This window comes from Neofelis nebulosa, chromosome 7 (assembly GCF_028018385.1).
Source record: "Neofelis nebulosa isolate mNeoNeb1 chromosome 7, mNeoNeb1.pri, whole genome shotgun sequence".
In the NCBI taxonomy this organism is placed as follows: domain Eukaryota; kingdom Metazoa; phylum Chordata; class Mammalia; order Carnivora; family Felidae; genus Neofelis; species Neofelis nebulosa.
Window position 1 is genome coordinate 120,213,886 of NC_080788.1, and position 18,717 is coordinate 120,232,602.

Consider the following 18,717-nt stretch of genomic DNA (forward strand, 5'->3'; position numbering starts at 1 on the left):
CCCAAAGTGAATAATCCCAAAGAAAGCCAGACAGAAGCTATCCCTTTCTTGACTTAGCCTTGGAAATTGTACAGCATTACTTCTGTCATATTCTATTAGTTAGGAGTGAATCCCTAACTCTGGCCCACAGTCTAAGGATGGAGAATTAGGTTCCATCATTTGAAGGGAGGACCATCAAAGAAGTTGTGGATGTATTTTAAAACCACCACATCACCACAGTCCAAAGTATGCACCAATACGGAAATGTTCTGATTAACTCCCTGAAGAATCTTCTTTAGTATTTCTCTTTTGTAAACCCAGTATTGTCCAGATGCCTTGATGTGAAAGTCAAGACCCAACACCTATTTTGAAACATTATTTTCTCCTTTTACTTCCTCATGCACACCCCCTTTAATTCATCCAAACTGGATATTTACTCATCCCTGAAGTCTTTTTACCATATTTTTTAAATTTCATTTTTGGGGCACCTGGGTGGCTGTCAGTTAAGCGTCCGACTTCGGCTCAGGTCACGATCTTGCGGTCCGTGAGTTCGAGCCCCGCGTCGGGCTCTGGGCTGATGGCTCAGAGCCTGGAGCCTGCTTCCGATTCTGTGTCTCCCTCTCTCTCTGCCCCTCCCCCATTCATGCTCTGTCTCTCTCTGTCTCAAAACTAAATAAAACGTGGGGCGCCTGGGTGGCGCAGTCGGTTAAGCGACCGACTTCAGCCAGGTCACGATCTCGCGGTCCGTGAGTTCGAGCCCCGCGTCAGGCTCTGGGCTGATGGCTCGGAGCCTGGAGCCTGTTTCCGATTCTGTGTCTCCCTCTCTCTGCACCTCCCCCTTTCATGCTCTGTCTCTCTCTGTCCCAAAAATAAATAAAAAACGTTGAAAAAAAAAATTAAAAAAAAAAAATAAATAAAACGTTAAAAATTTAAAGTTCATTTTTGTTTATTTTGAGAGAGAGAGTGAGCAAATGGTGGAGGGGCAGAGAGAGAGGGAGAGAAAGAATCCCAAGCAGGCTCTCTGTTGTCAGCACAGAGCACAATGTGAGGCTCGATCTCACAATCCATGAGATCATGACCTGAGCGGAAATCAGGAATTGAACGCTTAATGGACTGAACCAGGCACCCCCTTTCTGCCATTTTTTTCGTAGTTCAAACTGTTTCTTCTATCCAGAATATATTCCCAATAGATCTCTATCCATTAAAATTTTACCGATTCTTCAAAGGCTCAGCTCAAATGCATATCCTCCATAAGGCTGTCCCCCAGAGTCATGTTTAAAAGTCATAATTTTAGGGGCACCTGGGTGGCTCAGTCGGTTAAGGTCTGACTTCAGCTCAGGTCATGATCTCACAGTTTGTGGGTTTGAGCCCTGTGTTGGGCTCTGTGCTGACAGCTTAGAGCCTGGAGTCTGCTTCAGATTCTGTCTCCCTCTCTCTCTGCCTCTCTCTCTCTCAAAAATAAACATTAAAATTTTTAAAAAATAAATCAAAGTAATAATTTTGTATGAAAAAAAGTATTAATTTTCTTCCATTTGTGACAGCTTGGATGAAACTTGAGGGTGTTATGTTAAATGAAAAAAATCAGAAAGATAAACATTATATGATATCCCTTATATGTGGAATCTAAAAAAGGGCTGAACTCCGAGCAACAGAGTAGAGGCTACCCAAGCTGGGAGGGAGGAGGATATAAGGAGATATTGGTCAAAGGATACAAACTTCCAGTTATAAGATTGACAAGTTCTGGGGATTCTAATGTACAGTATGGTGATGATAGCTAATAATCCTGTATTATATACTTGAAAGTTGCTAAGAGAATAAATCTTAAATGTTCTTACTACAAAAAAGAAATGGTAATTATGTGACAATATGGAGGTGTTAGCTCATTATTTATTTATTTATTTATTTATTTATTTATTTATGTATTATTTATACCATGTTATATGTTATACCATTTTATATGTCAATTTTATCTCATCAAGCTGGAAAAAAGAAAAAAGATTATTAGCAAAAAAAAGTGATACTTTGTGTGTTTTCATAGCATTTTTTATCTCTTTTATACCACTTTGCTCATTTACCTTGACATATTCATTATTTGTCTTTTCTCCCCTGCTAGTTACAAATTCTTTGAGGCATGAACATCATTGTTCATTTGTATTCATCAAATACAAGATAACACTGTAATGCTCAATAAATCTTTGTTAAATTCTGAGTAGGTCTTTTCATTAAAAAAATGTAATTGAAGATTGGGGCACCTGGGTGGTACAGTCGGTTAAGTGTTCGACTCTTGGTTTTGGCTAGGTCATGACCTCACAGATTGTGAATTCAAGCCCCACATCATGCTCTGTGCTGACATGTGGAGCCTGCTTGGGATTCTCTCTCTCTCTCTGTCTCTCTCTCTCTGTCTCTCTCTCTGCCCCTCCGGCTTGAGCTCTCTCTCTCAAAATAAATAAACTTAAAAAATGTAATTGAAGGAATATCAAGTTTTCTACTAACTAGATGGGAGGAATCCTTTCATAATGTATATGTATATTAAATCATTGCAATATATACTCAAAATACTTTACAATTAATAATTTCCAAAAAAACTTAAAATTTTCTAGAAGGAATATCAAATTTTTTAATATGAAAATACTGAAGATTGAATCAATTTAAGATTGGTAACTTTTTAGGAACTCTCACAATAGCTATCTTAAGTATAGGTATACAATCTGAATCAAAATGAATTAACTAGTGGGTATTCTAGAGGTATGATTTCTTTTTTTTAAGAACAATATTGCCACCTAATGGAGAAATAGATTTCGGACTTTTCAAAAGGGACGTGGGCCAGGAAGACTTAAAATTCAGGCAAAAGATACTGGTTTGTGGGAAAAAATAAGGTGGTTCTCTGGAATCCAAAATATGGAAGATTTAGGGCAGGTGTAGAGGCCTGTGAACTTAAAATGAGGGGAGTATATAAAGGAAGAAAATTAATTATACTGTGTATATGGAATTCACTATACAAATGAAAAGAGGCTAGTTAAATTTAGATTATCAAAAAATACTCAAAGCATAAATTTTAAAGAAAAAATGATTTCTATCTATGTAATTAACAGAAGGAGCATACATTGGTAGGTTGCAGTTATTTTAAAATAATTTGTTTTAGTCTATCTTCTTTTGACAGCGATAATACCCATTGCAGCAAATTTAGCTGATAAAAAAGAAGACAATTAAAAGCCCTCTCCTCACAGTTATACTACCTAGAGATAACCATTAAATATTTTGGTCTATTTTCTTTCTCTTTTTCTTCCTCTATGTAGAGACGTTTAAAAATACATGGCATTTTAGGGGGCGCCTGGGAGGCTCAGATTGTTAAGCATCCGACTCTTGATTTCAGCTCAAGTCATGATCCTGGGGTTGTAGGATCGAACCCCGTGTCCGACTCCATGCTGAGCATGGAGCCTACTTAAGATTCTGTCTTTCTCCTTCTGCCTTTCTCCCCCATCTGCCTTTCTCTCCCTATGCTCCCCCTCTTCTCTTTCTCTCTCTCTCTCAAATAAATAAATAAATAAGTAGCCATCTTTCAATATATATATATATATATATATATATATATATATATATATATGCTATTTTTTAAAACATGAGGTTGTTATGTACAAACTGTTACCCTGACTTTTTCACTTTTGTTGTGAACATTTTTCAATGCCATTACATATTTTCCTTTTTTCTTTTTTTTAAAAAAGGTACTGTTTTTTAAAGTTTATTTATTTTGAGAGAGAGAGAGAGAGAGACAGAGACAGAGAGAGAGGGAGAGAGAATCCCAAGGAGACTCCATGCTGTCAGCACAGAGCCAGATGGGGGGCTCAGTCCCACAAGCCGTGAGATCATGACTTGAGCCGAAACCAAGAGTCAGACACTTAACTGACTGAGCCACCCAGGTACCCCTCAATGCCATTACATATTTTTCTATAAAATCTTTTGACTAGTCGAGGCATATGTATCATAATTTATTAGGTAAGATGTATCATGGGTAGATGTATCATGATTTATTAATTAGTCCCTCATTGTTAGACATCTGAGCTTTTTTCTAATTTTCCACTATTATAAACTGATGAACACCTAGGTAACAAAATGTTTTTCTACATCTGTAATTAGTATTTAGGATAACTTCTCTGAGGTGGAATTTGTAGGTTAAAGAACATAAACTTTTAAAGGTTTTTGATAGGGGCCACCTGGGTGGCTCAGTCAGTTAAACATCTGATTCTTGAGTTTGGACCAAGGTGGACCCTGTGTCTGCCCTGGGTCAGGCTTCGTGCTGAGCAGAGCCTGCTTGGGATTCTCTCTCTCACTTCTCTCTCTCCCTCCCCTGCTCATGTGCTCGTGTTTGCTCTCTCTCTCTCTCTCTCTCTCTCTCTCTCAAAAATAAATAAATAAATAAATAAACTTAAAAAAGATTAAAAAAATTTTTTTGAGAGAAGAGTGAGAGAGAGAGAAAGCAAAGCAGGGGAGGATCAGAGAGAGAGGGGGACAGTGGATCCAAAGTGGGCTCTGTGCTGACAGCAGTCAGCCTGATGCGGGGCTCAAACTCAAGAATCACGAGATCATGACCTGAGCTGGTCAGTCGCTTAACCAACTGAGCCACCCAGGCACCCCAAAAAGAACGGTTTTTGGTAGGTATTACCTAATTATCTTTAGAAACATTTGTTAATTTATGGATTTTGAAAGGTCCATCTTCCCACACACTAAGATGATAGACATTTCCATAAACTTGTACACTGACATTAATTTTCAGTCTTTAATGATATCAGAAGCCATTTTTTAAAAAATTGTATGAAAAATACAGAGAGAAAGAATATCGGAATGAGATCATATAAAATGGAGATTTAATACACTTTGGACAGAGATCACAGGATAATTATTAAGTATAAGGGAGGACAGTAGTAGATATAATAATAACTAGCTGGTATATTAAATGGTTACTATTCTAGCTAGGTACTTTACATGTATTGTTTGTTATTTAATCCTGGCCACACCCTATGAGCTAGTTACTATTATTATTCTCTTCTTATTCCTGGAAACCTGAGACTTAGAGAAGTGATTTGCCCAGAGTCAAACAGTTGTCTCATGGGACACTCTACTGCCTTTTTTATGGATTAGATGGAGTATGCTTATTTCAGCCTGACTGATTGCCAGTAAATGTAGACTACAATATAGCTTTAAATTAGCTTACTTTTCTTTGCCTAGAAGAGTTTTATGTCCTTTTTATTCCATGTATACATGTTTTTAGGACAGAAGGATCCATCTATGAGAATCATAGGGAGATGTATTTTAGATTAACACTAGGGAGAATTTTCTAAAAATGGGAACTATGAAAGGCTAGTCTAATGAATTAATGACATTTGAATTCGTGATACTTCTGTCTCTAGATATTTTTCTCATAGAAAGAATCCTATATTAAGTGGGAGATTGTCTGGTGTGACTTTTAAGGTCCCTTTCAATTCTAAAATATTATGTTTTTAAAGTGTAATCTCTACACCCAACGTGGGACCTGAACTCCTGAGATCAAGAGTCACACACTCCTCCAACTGAGCCAGCCAGGTGCCCCAATTCTAAAATATTATGATTCTATGAGTCTACATGTTTAAATGAAGATATTTGGCAAATATGATTATGAGAACAACTTGTCTGTTCTGGGAACTGTTGTTCATGAATAACTTTTTAGAAACTCAATACTGATCTTGTAAGTCTATAGATGATTGGTGGGAAATATGGTACTCACGGGTAGGGACATGGAATTTTCCTGTGTGTTCAGGATTAAGAAATAATGTATCACAGAAAATGTTTTTTTATTGAGAATTTTCCAGAAATGTGCCTCAGTCACCCCCATTTCCTATTGATCTTTTTTTTTCTTTTGTTATTGTAATTACAGCTTAAGGAGAATTTAAGGAACACGGAGCGGAAACATCAGGAGACTCTTAGAAGATTGGAGGGCAAGTTTTTTGAAGAAAAGGTACAACACTTTAGTGTTAATTAAGAAATATTTTGTTTTTAAAAAGAAGAAATATTTTGTTTACTAAAACATTATAAGTATCTATATGCACTCTGAGACATGTCAACCTTTCTTTTGGTATCTTATTAGAGGATTGTTTATCAAATCACAGCAGATAAAAAAATAGGGAAAATGAAACCTGTTCTAGATATCTCAGTGTCTAGTCAGTTAGAGATTCTTGAAATCCTAAAGAGGGATTGTTATCCGAAGCTTCAGGACACAGTCCCTTCAGCTTGGTATTCCCCTAGTGGAAGGAAAGCTGCATGTAGCACATTATGTAGGGGGATGAGATGGGAAAGGTCACTCTGGTACACGTGAAGGTGTTTCCTTAGTCAAGCCAAGCTAAACTAAGGGTGTTAATTAAAAGGGGGCTCAAAAATGTTCCTTAGCATATCACAAACTTCCACATTTCTCTGTGCCTCTGACATTAATTCTCCAAATTGTGGGAAGTGCATTGGAACACTTCTCTGTGAGCTTTTCAGAGGACCCATGGTTTTTCTTTAAGTCTTCTAAACTTTCCTTTAACTGTTCATTCTTAGGGAAGAATTGAACAGATTTCTTTCAGCAACTGGTAGGGATGTAGGAAGTTGAGGGTGGGGCAAATAAGTACTCATATCAGCTTTAGATAAAAAATTTGCCATAAAAAGTGGCTCTAGATTTCCCGTTTCTGTATTAAATAACCTAGGAATGGGGCAGGAGCAGCATCTTGGTGCTTTCCTTCTCAGGCACTTTCTGGCACTGTTAGGAGTGGAAGTCCTCAGGAATGGGCTGCTCTCAATTGCCTTTTTCCCTCTATCCCACCCCCTAAGCTTGTTCTCTTCTCTGCTAAGTGCAGCAGTTCCACAAAGGTTAGGAGCGCTTCGTCAGATTGCAGCATACATGTCTGACAGTGCCTATATAAATAGGATTTTTATGTCTGGAAGTAGGTGGCTGCTGGCCTTTCCCTCATAGTTGCAAGATGGTTAATGCAGCTCTAAGATTTGTCTGTGTTTAAGGCAGGAAGAAGGGAGGCTCCAGCTGTATCTGTCCTTTTTTATTTGGAAACCATAAAAGCTTTCCCAGAAGCTCTTAGCAGATTTTGTCTTACATCTATCTCATTGGACAGAGCCATGTTATATTGGATGCTGGGAAAGTGAGTGTGTTTTTTTTCCAGACACTAGTGAAAACTGGAAAGGGAGGATGGGAATGAGTGTTGGGATGGCCAGCCACAGCAGTAGCTGTCTCAGTATGTTCGGTGTAAACTTCATGGTTAGGTACGAACTCCTGTGCTGGTTTGAACCCCAGTGCTGCTGGTTTGTGGCAGAGGGCTTTCCGGTAAGCCCTGTTTATTCGTCTCTTACTATAGTATGCTCCACCTGGTCATATAAAGCACATCCCTCAGGTTATAGGTGTTTTGTTTCCCTATTTAATCCTTTCTGTTCCTTGAACCACCAATCCCTTTCCCAATGACATATTTTTGTACTTGGTGTTCCTTTCTGGAATGTTCTTCCTCCAGCTCTGGCTCTTCCCATTCTTAGGAGCTCAAATGTCATTTCCTCAGAAATGGATTCCTTAAACCCCAATCTAACATAATCTCCCCCAGTTACTATCTATCTCATTACTCCATTTATTACATTCACAGCATTCATCACAGTTTAATTCTCTCATTTGTTTGCTTGTTAGGGAGCAAACAAGCATCACATTGCCTGCGTATGAATCTCTGCTCTGCCACTTACTAGCTATCTGACTTTGGGCAAGTCACTAACCTCTCTTTCCCTGTTTCCTCAGTCCTTGTTTTTGGTGATAATAATAGTGTCTAATTTTTAGGGTTCTTGTGATAGGTAAATAATACACATAGAGCTCTTAGAACCATGCCTGGCATGTGGTAAAAGCTCAGTGCACTTTAATTATTATCGTTGTTTGGATCTCACCTAGAATACAAGGTCTGTCAGAACAGGGACCTTATCTGTTTTTTTCACCACAGAATCTCCAGCATCTGAAAAACCTGATACAATACTAATGCTCAATAGGGATTTGTTGGATAAATAAATGACTCTAACCACATTGTATTTAGCAGAAATTTATCCAAGCTCCACTTTCCAATATTGATGTGGGCTTTTTTTTTTCTATTTATGTGTCATATTGCTTCTTTAATGGGGAGATCAGATGGTACCCTGAGGTTCCTGTGTTCACACTATCCTCTTTGCTAGCTATTCCACCAGTACTTGGAGTTCTTCACACTAGGTCATGTGGACAGGAGTATTTTGTTTGACATTATAAAATAAATACTTCACTTTTTGATGTGTAAATTTGTTAGAAATATAACTCTATTAAAACAGCCTACAGGCACCTGGGTGGCTCAGTTCGTTAAGCATCTGACTCTTGATTTCGGCTTAGGTCATGATCTCACAGTTAGTGAGATTCAGCCCCTTGTTGGGCTCTGCCCTGACAGCTGAAGGCCTGTCCTTTCTCTCTCTTGCCGCCGCCACCCCCAAAATAAATAAACAAACTTTAAAAAAAAGTCTGTTTTCTTTTTTAGCATCGACTAGAACAAGAGGCTGAAAAGAAGATAATAATGCTGGCAGAGAGAGCTCACCATGAAGCTATCGCGTAAGAGACTGCTGCCTCCTTTTTCTTTTTCATAGCTTCTCTTATCTCTTTGCTGGTCTGTTTTGTTCTCATCATATTGTCTTCTCCCTTCTCTCTTGGTTTGCTTTCTTCAAATTTTCTTGTTTACTTTCCCTCGTTATTTCTTTCTCTTTGTGTCCCCGCCCCTTTTTCACCCACCCTTTCTGCAGCAAGGTGGTGTGGAGGAAATAACCCTGGCTTTGAAGTTAGACTTTGGTTCTCAACATGTATACCGACATGACTGACTGTTGGAAAATTTCCTAACCTTTTTGAAATTAAATTTCTTCGTCTAAAAACGGGGTTAATCATAGCAACTGTATAGAGTTGTCATGACATATGTTAGTGAAAGTAACATTTAATTGTGTTAATAAATTCCGAAGTCTCAATGGTTTAGTTCTTGCTCGCTTAACAATCCAGTATAAGTCTGATAGCTCTACTTGAGTGGTGATTCGGGAACTGGGGCTGTTTCTATCTTGGACTTCTTCCATCCAGTCATATGGACAGGAGAGAGCATGGAAACCCATCTGCTCCTAACTGCCTTGGACTGGAAGTAACACGTAACTTTTCACTTTCCATTGGTGAAAACTTAGTCACATACCCCACCTCTTTTGAGTCCCTACCATAAACTAAATACGTCGTGGTCATTATTTTTAATGTTGGGGGATAAGGCAGTCATTGTTCTAGTTTGGTAATATCTAAAACTTAACACCTGTGTTTTGGGATCATATATCTATCTATTTCAGGCAACTGAACCATGCTGGAAGAGCCGTTTTTAAAGAGAATGTTTATCTCCAGAAAGCCCTCACATACCACCTGAAGGAAGCTGACGCTCTACAAAAAAACTCCCAGAAGTTGCAAGATACTCAAACTTTCCTTTTACATCAGAAGGTTCCCACTCCATTTGGACTTGCTGGGTTTTTTGTTTGTTTGCTCGTTTGTTTATTTAAGGATTGGGTTGGTAAATATGAAGAATTGAGTATAATAATGATACATGAGGACTTTGGGACCATTTTTATTCTGTCTGGATGATGTACCTTTCTTATTTGAAAGGATTAATTATGAGAATGGCATAAGAAGTATTTGACTTGGGATGCCTCAGTGGCTCAGTCAGTTAAAGAGTCCAACTCCTGATTTCTGCTCAGGTCATGATCTCACAGTTCGTGGGTTCAAGCCCCACATCAGGCTCTGTGCTGATAGCACAGAGCCTGCTTGGGATGCTCTGCTTCCCTCTCTCTCTCTCTCTGCCCCTCCCTGAGCATGTGCTCTCTCTCTATCTCTCTCAAAAATAAATAAATAAATAAATAAATAAACATAAAAAAAGAGGTATTTGACTTGGCTTTATAAAGAATATATCAGAAACATAAATGTAAACCCTATCCTCTACTACCTTAGAATACTCATTTTACTTTGCTTAGAGTTGGTCTCTGAATTACTGGTTCCGAATAGGTTCAGCTGTAACAGCCCCGACAACAGTGGCTTTACCATGTAAGGGTTTATTCTCTCCTCTAAATGAAGTCTGGAGGTTAGCAATCCAGAGCTGGAAGGGTAGTGCCACAAAGTCAACAGAGACTCAGTTTCCTTAACTCTGCTGGGCAACGTATGGCTTACATCCCCAAAGTTACTTCATGGCCCAAAGCAGCTGCTAGATCTCTAACCATTACCCAGAAAGCAGGAAGGAAGAAGGACAGGGAGGAAAAATTATGCCCCCCCATCCCCTTTAGAAGTCTTCCTGGAAGTCCTGCAAACACTTCTACTTACATTTCATTGACCAGAACTTAGTTACATAGCTTTGCTGAACTGCAAGGGAGACTGGGAATTTTCAATTGGGCTTCCTGCCTTCCTGAAAAAAAAAATAAAATAAAATAAATGGAGTTTTATTACTAAGGAGGAAAGGGACAATGGAAAAGGGATAGGCCACTAGCCTATAGGCTAGGATAGGAAACATTTTCCAGTATACAGTTGTTAATGTTTTATTGTATAATCTTATTGATTTTGAAATTACCCATTTCAATAATATAAAATATTTAAACTATTGGAATTTTAGAGAAAGGAAAGTTTCTTAATCAGCAAAATTAGTGGCCTTCACAAGTCCAGAGAAGAACCCTGGGATGTTTTTTCTCTCGGTACACAGAATACCAAATATCATCATCTCAACCTGGTATCAAATTTAAGCTAATGATGTAATGGAAATTAGTGAGGAACTTTTAAGTTTTGAAATTGATTAAAGAAAATCAACTCTCTCATCTTTGTTTTTAGGAAATCAATGATCTGTTGGTTAAGGAAAAGATAATGCAGTTTACCCAGCAGAGATTACAAATCCAAACTCTTCAGAAAAAGGTGGTAAGCTTGGAGACTGCCCTGAGTTGTATGACCAGAGAGTTTGAGGCTGAAGTTCTAAAAATGCAGCGACAGGCAATGATAGAGAACCAAGCAGGTCAGGTTGAAATTGACAAGCTGCAACATCTTCTCCAGATGAAGGACAGGGAAATGAATCGAGTGAAGAGGCTGGCCAAGAACATACTGGATGAGAGAACAGAAGTGGAAAGGTTCTTTTTAGATGCTCTGCACCAAGTGAAGCAACAGATCCTACTGGGCAGGAAGCATTACAAAAAGGTAGCACAAGCTGCTTTCAATTTTAAAATGAGAGAGGCATGTGCAGGAAGAACAGAATATCCCCGGATCCGAACGTTCGATGGCAAAGAGCACAGCACCAATAGCGTAACTCAAGATCTTATGGAGGCTGAGAAATGGTACTAATCATGGCTTTAATATTTTATCCTTTGTGCAGCTATTTTTGTGCCCTTTAGAGAAATAAGCACTCTGAGGAGTTCAGTTACATAATATCTAAGTATTGAATAGATTACTCACTAAGTTACTCGAAGATAGGAACTGTCTTACCTGTCTTTATAACCCCTGTGCTTAGCACTGTGTGTGGGGCTTAGTAGGTATTCTTAGTAGATTTCCTTTTTTCAAGACAGAGACTTATTAAAGAGACTAGATCATTTGTTCCATAGAATGTCATTGTAGTATCTTTGAACATGTTCCTTTATTTTCTTTTTTGTAAATTCATTATAAAGGTGTGATCAGATTAAGGTTAAACATTTTTGATAAGCTTACTTTCACAAATATTTTGTAACATTCCTTTTACTGAGATGAAATTCATAGATAATATCTAACTAAACATATAATTTAAGAAATCAATGTAACAGTTCTTTGTAATAATTCTTTGTTGCACAGAACTGTTCTATGGGTTAGACGACATCCAGGAGTGGGACCCCATCATTGTACTAACCGAAAGTCCTTGCAAGTTTCCAAAATACATGCTACAGATCTACTGCCACCATAATAAAGGTAGCAGGATGCTTGAGACAGTTGTAGACTTTATACAATGACTGTTTCCTGTTAGCGTTTCTGTCAGTGCACTCTTAACTCCTATGAACCATAAATTAGAGTGCATTTTAAAGATTATTCTGAAAAAAAAAGTTTTATCTCTCAGTGCAATTAGGTTCTTCAAAGGCCTTAGCTTGAGAAACTTAAAAGGACTCCCTACTACTATGTACTGAACACCTTATTAACAGTGCTTCCAAATGTGTTTTCTGATTTATTTTTTAATGGATTAATTAGTAGGTTCTTTTAAACTATGTATCTGTTGGGAAGGTTGGACATGGTCAGTGGCTTCTGAAAGATAAGACTGTTTTCTTCAAAATGTCCATACCATAATTTTTTAAAACCTTTTTGCCATATTTAGAAGTCTATTACTTGTATTACCAATAATTTCTCTGTAATTTCCTCTTTTTAAAAAAATTTTATTTGAGGGGCGCCTGGGTGGCTCAGTCGGTTGAGCGTCCGACTTCAGCTCAGGTCATGATCTCACAGTCTGTGAGTTCGAGCCCCGCATCGGGCTCTGTGCTGATGGCTCAGAGCCTGGAGCCTGCTTCGGATTTTGTGTCTCCCTCTCTCTCTGCCCCTCCCCTGCTCATGCTCTGTCTCTCTCTGTCTCAAAAATAAATAAAAACATTAAGAAAAAAAATTAAAAAAAAATTTATTAGAGAGAGAGAGCATGCGAGTGGGGGAGAGGGGGGGGGGAGAGAGAGAGAGAGAGAGAGAGAGAGAGAGAGAGAGAGAGAGAGAGAGAATCTTAAGCAAGCTCCACGCTTAGCACAGAGTCTGATGTGGGGCTTGATCACACGACCCTGGGATCATGACCTGAACTGAAATCAAGAGCTGGATGCTCAACCAACTGAACCACCCCGGTGCCCTGTCCTCTTTTTAATTTAAATTAAATTTTTTTTTAACGTTTATTTATTTTTGGGACAGAGAGAGACAGAGCATGAACGGGGGAGGGGCAGAGAGAGAGGGAGGCACAGAATCGGAAGCAGGCTCCAGGCTCTGAGCCATCAGCCCAGAGCCTGACGCGGGGCTCGAACTCACGGACTGCGAGATCGTGACCTGAGCTGAAGTCGGACGCTTAACCGACTGAGCCACCCAGGTGCCCCATGTCCTTTTTTTAATTTAATACGTCAAGCAAGTTGAGTCCCTAGCATACATATGCCAGTCTATTTTACATTTTTTTGTCTGCAAAGTGGTATTTCAGAGAGAGGTATATAAAATGATTCTCCACATTGTTATTGCAGAAGCTGGACTCTTCCTCTTCTGCCCTGTGTGACATTTTTGCTACTGAACAACTTCTCACCTTAACCTCAGTGTTCTATTGCCTGTACCAGCAGGGCAGAAATGGTGATTAAAATATTACATCATCTGCTTAAGAGGCAGATTGGGGAAGGACAATTTAAGTGTATGGTGATCATAAGGCAAAACCTAAACTTTTAAAGAAAACTAACCCAACTGATGTATATGCAAAAACATTTCTTACATTGTGAAATACAGTACTCTCTACAGTGTCAGCCAGCTTTCATAAATAGTAAATAGACTACAAATCTTCTGGGAAAGTTATAGTATAGCCAAAGACCTGCCTGGAAAGCTTAGCTACAGCCTTATTTGGAAGTAGGTAAATAGACTAGATAAGTTACGTGTTATTTTCTAAACGTACCTCTTGTCACTCTGTTTTCATAGCAAAATATCTTATACAAAAAGAAATGTTAAAAGGAATTTATCAATAATCTCACCTTGTAAACAACTAGTTTTTGTTGTATTGTTCCTTTTCTTTTTGTATCTGGATGCATAATGTTATATTACAACTTTTTGCCCTTTTGCTTAATGTTTGAGCACACATTTTTTTGTGTTATAGTTTTTCTTATTTTTATCTTAAAGACTACATAGCATTTCAGAATGGCTAGCATATTGATATCCTCTTCAACTTCGTGATTTTGTAATGGACACAGTTTGCTTTGTAGTCATTATATTTGGAAACCTCATAATAGTTATGGTTTGGAAATTTTCTTTTCTCATATTTACATATTTTAAATTTTAAAAAGGAGAGATGCTTACTTTGGCCATCTTGCCTTTGAAATTCTTCAGGACGGATATTCAAGGAAATGTGGATATTGAAGATTTGACCTGGGAGCAAAAGGAGAAAGTCTTGCGATTGCTCTTTGCAAAAATGAATGGTTTTGTTTCCAGGTAACTCCCTGTTTCTGTAGTGAAATACCAAGGTGTTAACAAACCTAGAAACCATATAGGAAGAATGAACTTATTCTCAATTAGAATTAAAGGAATGGGAAAGGATCAGAAAATGGAAAAGGGTCATGCTGCTTAGCACCTGTCACTCCCAGAGATGAATGATGGGAGATGAATGAATGAGCACAAAAATGAAAGATTAATTAAAGGGGGGAGAAAAGAGACTGATCATAGATGTTTAAGGTAATGCTTGCTAGGAAGGTACAGCATTGTTCAGCTGAATGAGTGGTCACTGAAGAGAAGCAAAATAATTATTAAGATTTTATTGGTAAAAAAAGATTTTATTGGTTTGCAAAAACAAATAAGTGATTTTTAAGCTGATTATTGATTTAGAGACTCTCTAATACCAAGATAAAGACCTAGAGAGGAAAACAGAAATTCACAGATACTCCAAATCATTCTTTTTAAAGATTCGTTTCACTCTCTTTCTCCACTATGCTTTATCAATGACTACAACACTGGTACTGAACTATAAAGTGGCTAAAATAAATCAACCTCTTATTAATTACTTGTTACATGTTTGGTACTGTGTTAGGTACTGTGAACATTTGCAGGAATTAAGAGACATTGCCTTTGATTACAGTTTCTAATCTAGTTGCCCAAACAAAACCAAACATAGCAAAGAAAAAATCAGGTGGCACAATAAAGTATCACTGGAGTTCAGACAACATGTCAGTGTCCTACAGCAGTTAGGGAAGACTTCAGTGAAGAAGACTGAAAGAGTGTGACGCTGCCGGGTGCCTTGTAGGAGAGTGGAATAGTAGACAGAGTGGGAAGGGTACATCAGGCAAGGGGCTTTGTAGACAGCCTATGCAGAAGCCCAGAGGTAGGAATAGAGGTGGGGTGTTTGAAGAACATTGAGGAAAACTTCATGGCTCGAGGAAAACTGGTGGCAATGAGAGTAATTAGTAATTAGAAATAACGTTGGGGCGCCTGGGTGGTTCAGTCAGTTAAGCATCTGACTTTGGCTCAGGTCATGATCTCACAGTTCATCGGTTTGAGCCCCACATCGGGCTCTGCGCTGACAGCTCAGAGCCTGGAGCCTGCTTCGGATTCTGTGTCTTCCTCTCTCTCTGCCCCTCCCCCGCTCGTGCTGTCTGTCTCTCTCTCAAATAAAAATAAACATTAAAAAACAAATTAAAAAAGAAGAAACAAGGTTGGATCTATAGATTAAATTATGATGAGCCTTAAAAACCATGCTGAAAAACCTTAACGTGTGCAACTGTTATTCTAAAGTAGTATAACATACTTTCCTTTTCTGCCTTGAAGGAATACAAGAGCGATAAGCCCTACTCTCATACTGTCTCACTGAAAGGGTTCATAAGCCACTGTTCCCAGAGCTGACCTTAACCTAATGCAGTGACACATATACATAGGATGGACTGCAGGACAAAAGTAGAGTGGGGAACCGGCAGAAGCTGCCGTGTTACTCTGGACGTGCGGCAGTGGAGGGTGTGGGCGGGAGTGGAAAAGGGGAGAAACTGAGGCACTTAGGAAGGAGAGACAGGACTTAGTGATAAAAGGCAAAAGAAATCAAGAAAACAAAGTGTAAATGTTTAAGGTGTTTAGCTTAGAAGTGCACGACTGGTGGTATGAAAGGCAAGTGAAAAACCTGGAAAGCCAATGTGAAGGAAATGTTTAAATTTTATTTAATCCATCCATTAATTCATGTAGCATATACATACTGAGCGCCTACTATTTATTGAGGATATAGTGTTGAGCAAATAAAGACATCATTCCTAATCTCAGGGAGTTCATCGTCTATGTGGGAAGAAAACATTATTCAAATCATCACACAAATATTAAAGGACAACTATGAGATTGGCTCAAAGAAGTGGCATACAATGGTAAGAGAGGCTAGATTAAGGGAATATGACCCAACTGAGGAGGTCAGGAAAGTTTATGAGGAAATAAAAGCTTGAGCTGACCTCTGAAAGGTATATAGGAAGAGAGGGTAGAGGAAAAAAACATTCTGGGCAGAAGAAATAGCAAGGAGTGTTTTTGATGTTGAACTGGAGATGATGGCAGTATATTGAAACGAAAAATACTCCTTGATTTGAGTACAGGTGTTTAGGGAAGGAGATTTGAGCATATTTAGTGAAAATTGGTAGTTGAGTGTAGGAGGTTGTATGAAGGTAGAAGGATAAAGGGCCGAGGCTAGAAATAACCACAGCAGTGAATAGGAGAACAAGGAAGAGGACAGCCAAAAGAGAAGAGTTTAAAGAATTTTAGGCTAAGTGGAAGATGGAAGACTTTGAAATGGTCTTTTGTCTCTGGGAGCCTTCCAAAGAGTCTTATTTTATTTTATTTTATTTTTTTATTTTTTTATTTAGAGGGGGAGGTAGAATCCAGACTATAGCTACAGAATGTCTGTCTCATTGTGAGTTGACTTTTCCGTACTCCAAGAAACAACCAGAGTTCTAGGTCTCAAGTTCCATACTATGTTGTTTTCAATACCGCAGAAACAAAGAAATGTGAGTGAAATCTTCGCACCAAAGCAATGAAGTTAAATCTAGCTGCAATGGAATGATGTCTAAGCCTGTTGGAATCTCATATCAGAGCTGGTTGAAGGGAAAAGAAGATGGGAATCGAATAGTGAAACGTGTGGTGAAGATGAGATTAAATGAGAAAGCTCAAACCAGACTGGGGAGAGATTAGATGATAAATGGTCTACCAGGGCAAGCAGAGCAGTTAGGAAGTTCATTAAGAGTTCAATTGATTGTATGATTGTGAATCTAACAGTATGCTATTTTTGTGATTGAACTAAGTCAAGGAGTATAACCAATAAACTGCACTCTTTAGTGCACTAGCAACCACACTGGCTGTAACTCAGGTACTAGTAGTATCCAAAGTACATTTTTAAAAATTAAATGTTTATTTATTTTGAGAGTGAGAGAGACAGCGCATGTGCAAGCACATGAATGCAGGCGAGGGGCAGAGAGGAGGGAGGGAGAATCCCAAGCAGGCTCCACATTTAGCATGGAGCCCGATGTGGGGCTCAGCCTCATGACAGGATCACGACCTGATACCAAGAGTCAGATGCTTAACCAACTGAACCACCTAGGAACCCCCAAAGTATATTTTTCTCATGCATAATTATTAGACTATTTAATACAGTCATATTTTGAATGGGTTTATTCTGCTTCATATGTACCAACTTGAGGACAAGTTTTAGAAGTGGAGCATGTGTCCTTACCTGCTGGCAAATCAACCTACTACGCTTTTTTTTTTTTTTTTAAGATTTTATTTTTATGTAATCTCTACACCTAATGTGGAGCTCAAACCCACAACCCTGAGATCAAGAGTCACATGCTCTACCAATTGAGCCAGATAGGCACCCCCCCCCCCGTACTTTTTATAATCCTGTTCAGCTCACTTTCTATTAGAATATTCAATCAGTGATATGATTACTTCCTGTTCTTAAACCAAACTTTCCAAAGTATGAGGAGAAATTTTCATACTGGGTCCATCACCATTGGGTAATTTTTCTATGCTCTGAGGTTCTTTTTGTGGGAAGGGAATTTCTCTGGCCATGTTTTTGGTCAGTACTCTGGTTCCGTCTTTAGCATCACCATTAATAGCTATTGGAGGAATATCATCATCATGATTATCAGTTAAGCATCTGACTCTTGATCTTGGTATTGACTCAGGTCATGATCTCACAGTTGGTAGGATTAAACCCCGTATCGGGCTTTGCACTCTTAGCGTGAAGCCTGCTTGGGATTCTCTCTCCCTGCCCCTCCTCTTTTCATGCACATGTGCGCATGCTCTCTCTCAAATAAATACACTTAAAAAAAAAAAGCACAGTTGAAATATGGGACAAGAGGAGACACTGCCTCATTGTTAACTTTTATCTACCACAGAAAATATAGCCAGAGCTCTAGGCCTTCAGTTCCAGACTATGTTGTTGCTGATGATGGAGAAACAAAGGAATTTGGGTAAGAGCTGTCTTGACAAGGTAATGAACGTGAGCCTGATCACAGTGGTTGTGGTGGACATTTTATACGTGCCAGAACTGAGTGGGAGTTGTAGGACAAGTCTATTGTTCTGAACCAAGTTCCATGAATATGTGGTTGTTGACAGGTCTGTCATTTTGTCGTCATTGCAGGGATGACAGTAAGCTTCAAGATCAAACCTTCATCACCCAGCAAGTACCAATCTCAGACTCTTCTGGTGAACTGATGATACCCAATATTCAGAAAGAATCACAAGAGTCTGACATAGTAAGGAGTCTATAATGTAACTAAACGCTTCTTTACCCCATGGAACTTCTTGCTAAGTCATAGTGCTTTTCTCTAGCCAAGAGCTCTCAGTGATCAGTGAAATGAGTAATAACACATGTATAACATGTCTACACTATGGCAGGCATATTATACTTAATGCAAATGCACATTTGTGCCTCTTTTAGTAAATGTGGAAAAACCTATACATTGTCTTGTGAAGTATAAAGGCTAGCCAAAATATGT

The 18,717-nt window shown here is 38.6% G+C and overlaps 1 protein-coding gene and 1 long non-coding RNA gene across 5 annotated transcripts in view; one reads left to right on the top strand and one right to left on the bottom strand.

The window, feature by feature from the left end:
• BBOF1 (basal body orientation factor 1) overlaps nucleotides 1–18,717 on the top strand; it is a 57,374-nt gene that overhangs the window by 16,143 nt on the left and 22,514 nt on the right. For all 4 annotated transcript variants that reach the window (XM_058739613.1, XM_058739610.1, XM_058739611.1 and 1 more), the window contains exons 5-11: nucleotides 5,888–5,968; nucleotides 8,526–8,596; nucleotides 9,358–9,502; nucleotides 10,871–11,364; nucleotides 14,093–14,194; nucleotides 18,115–18,189; nucleotides 18,360–18,474. In XM_058739613.1, coding sequence (XP_058595596.1) covers nucleotides 5,888–5,968; nucleotides 8,526–8,596; nucleotides 9,358–9,502; nucleotides 10,871–11,364; nucleotides 14,093–14,194; nucleotides 18,115–18,189; nucleotides 18,360–18,474 — 1,083 coding nt within the window. The remainder of the gene's footprint in view (nucleotides 1–5,887; nucleotides 5,969–8,525; nucleotides 8,597–9,357; nucleotides 9,503–10,870; nucleotides 11,365–14,092; nucleotides 14,195–18,114; nucleotides 18,190–18,359; nucleotides 18,475–18,717) is intronic.
• LOC131517489 (uncharacterized) lies at nucleotides 1,927–11,767 on the bottom strand. The gene is made up of 3 exons (XR_009264614.1): nucleotides 11,513–11,767; nucleotides 10,373–10,454; nucleotides 1,927–1,958 (listed from the first exon to the last, which is right to left on the bottom strand). It is a non-coding gene; the product is annotated as an uncharacterized LOC131517489 (long non-coding RNA).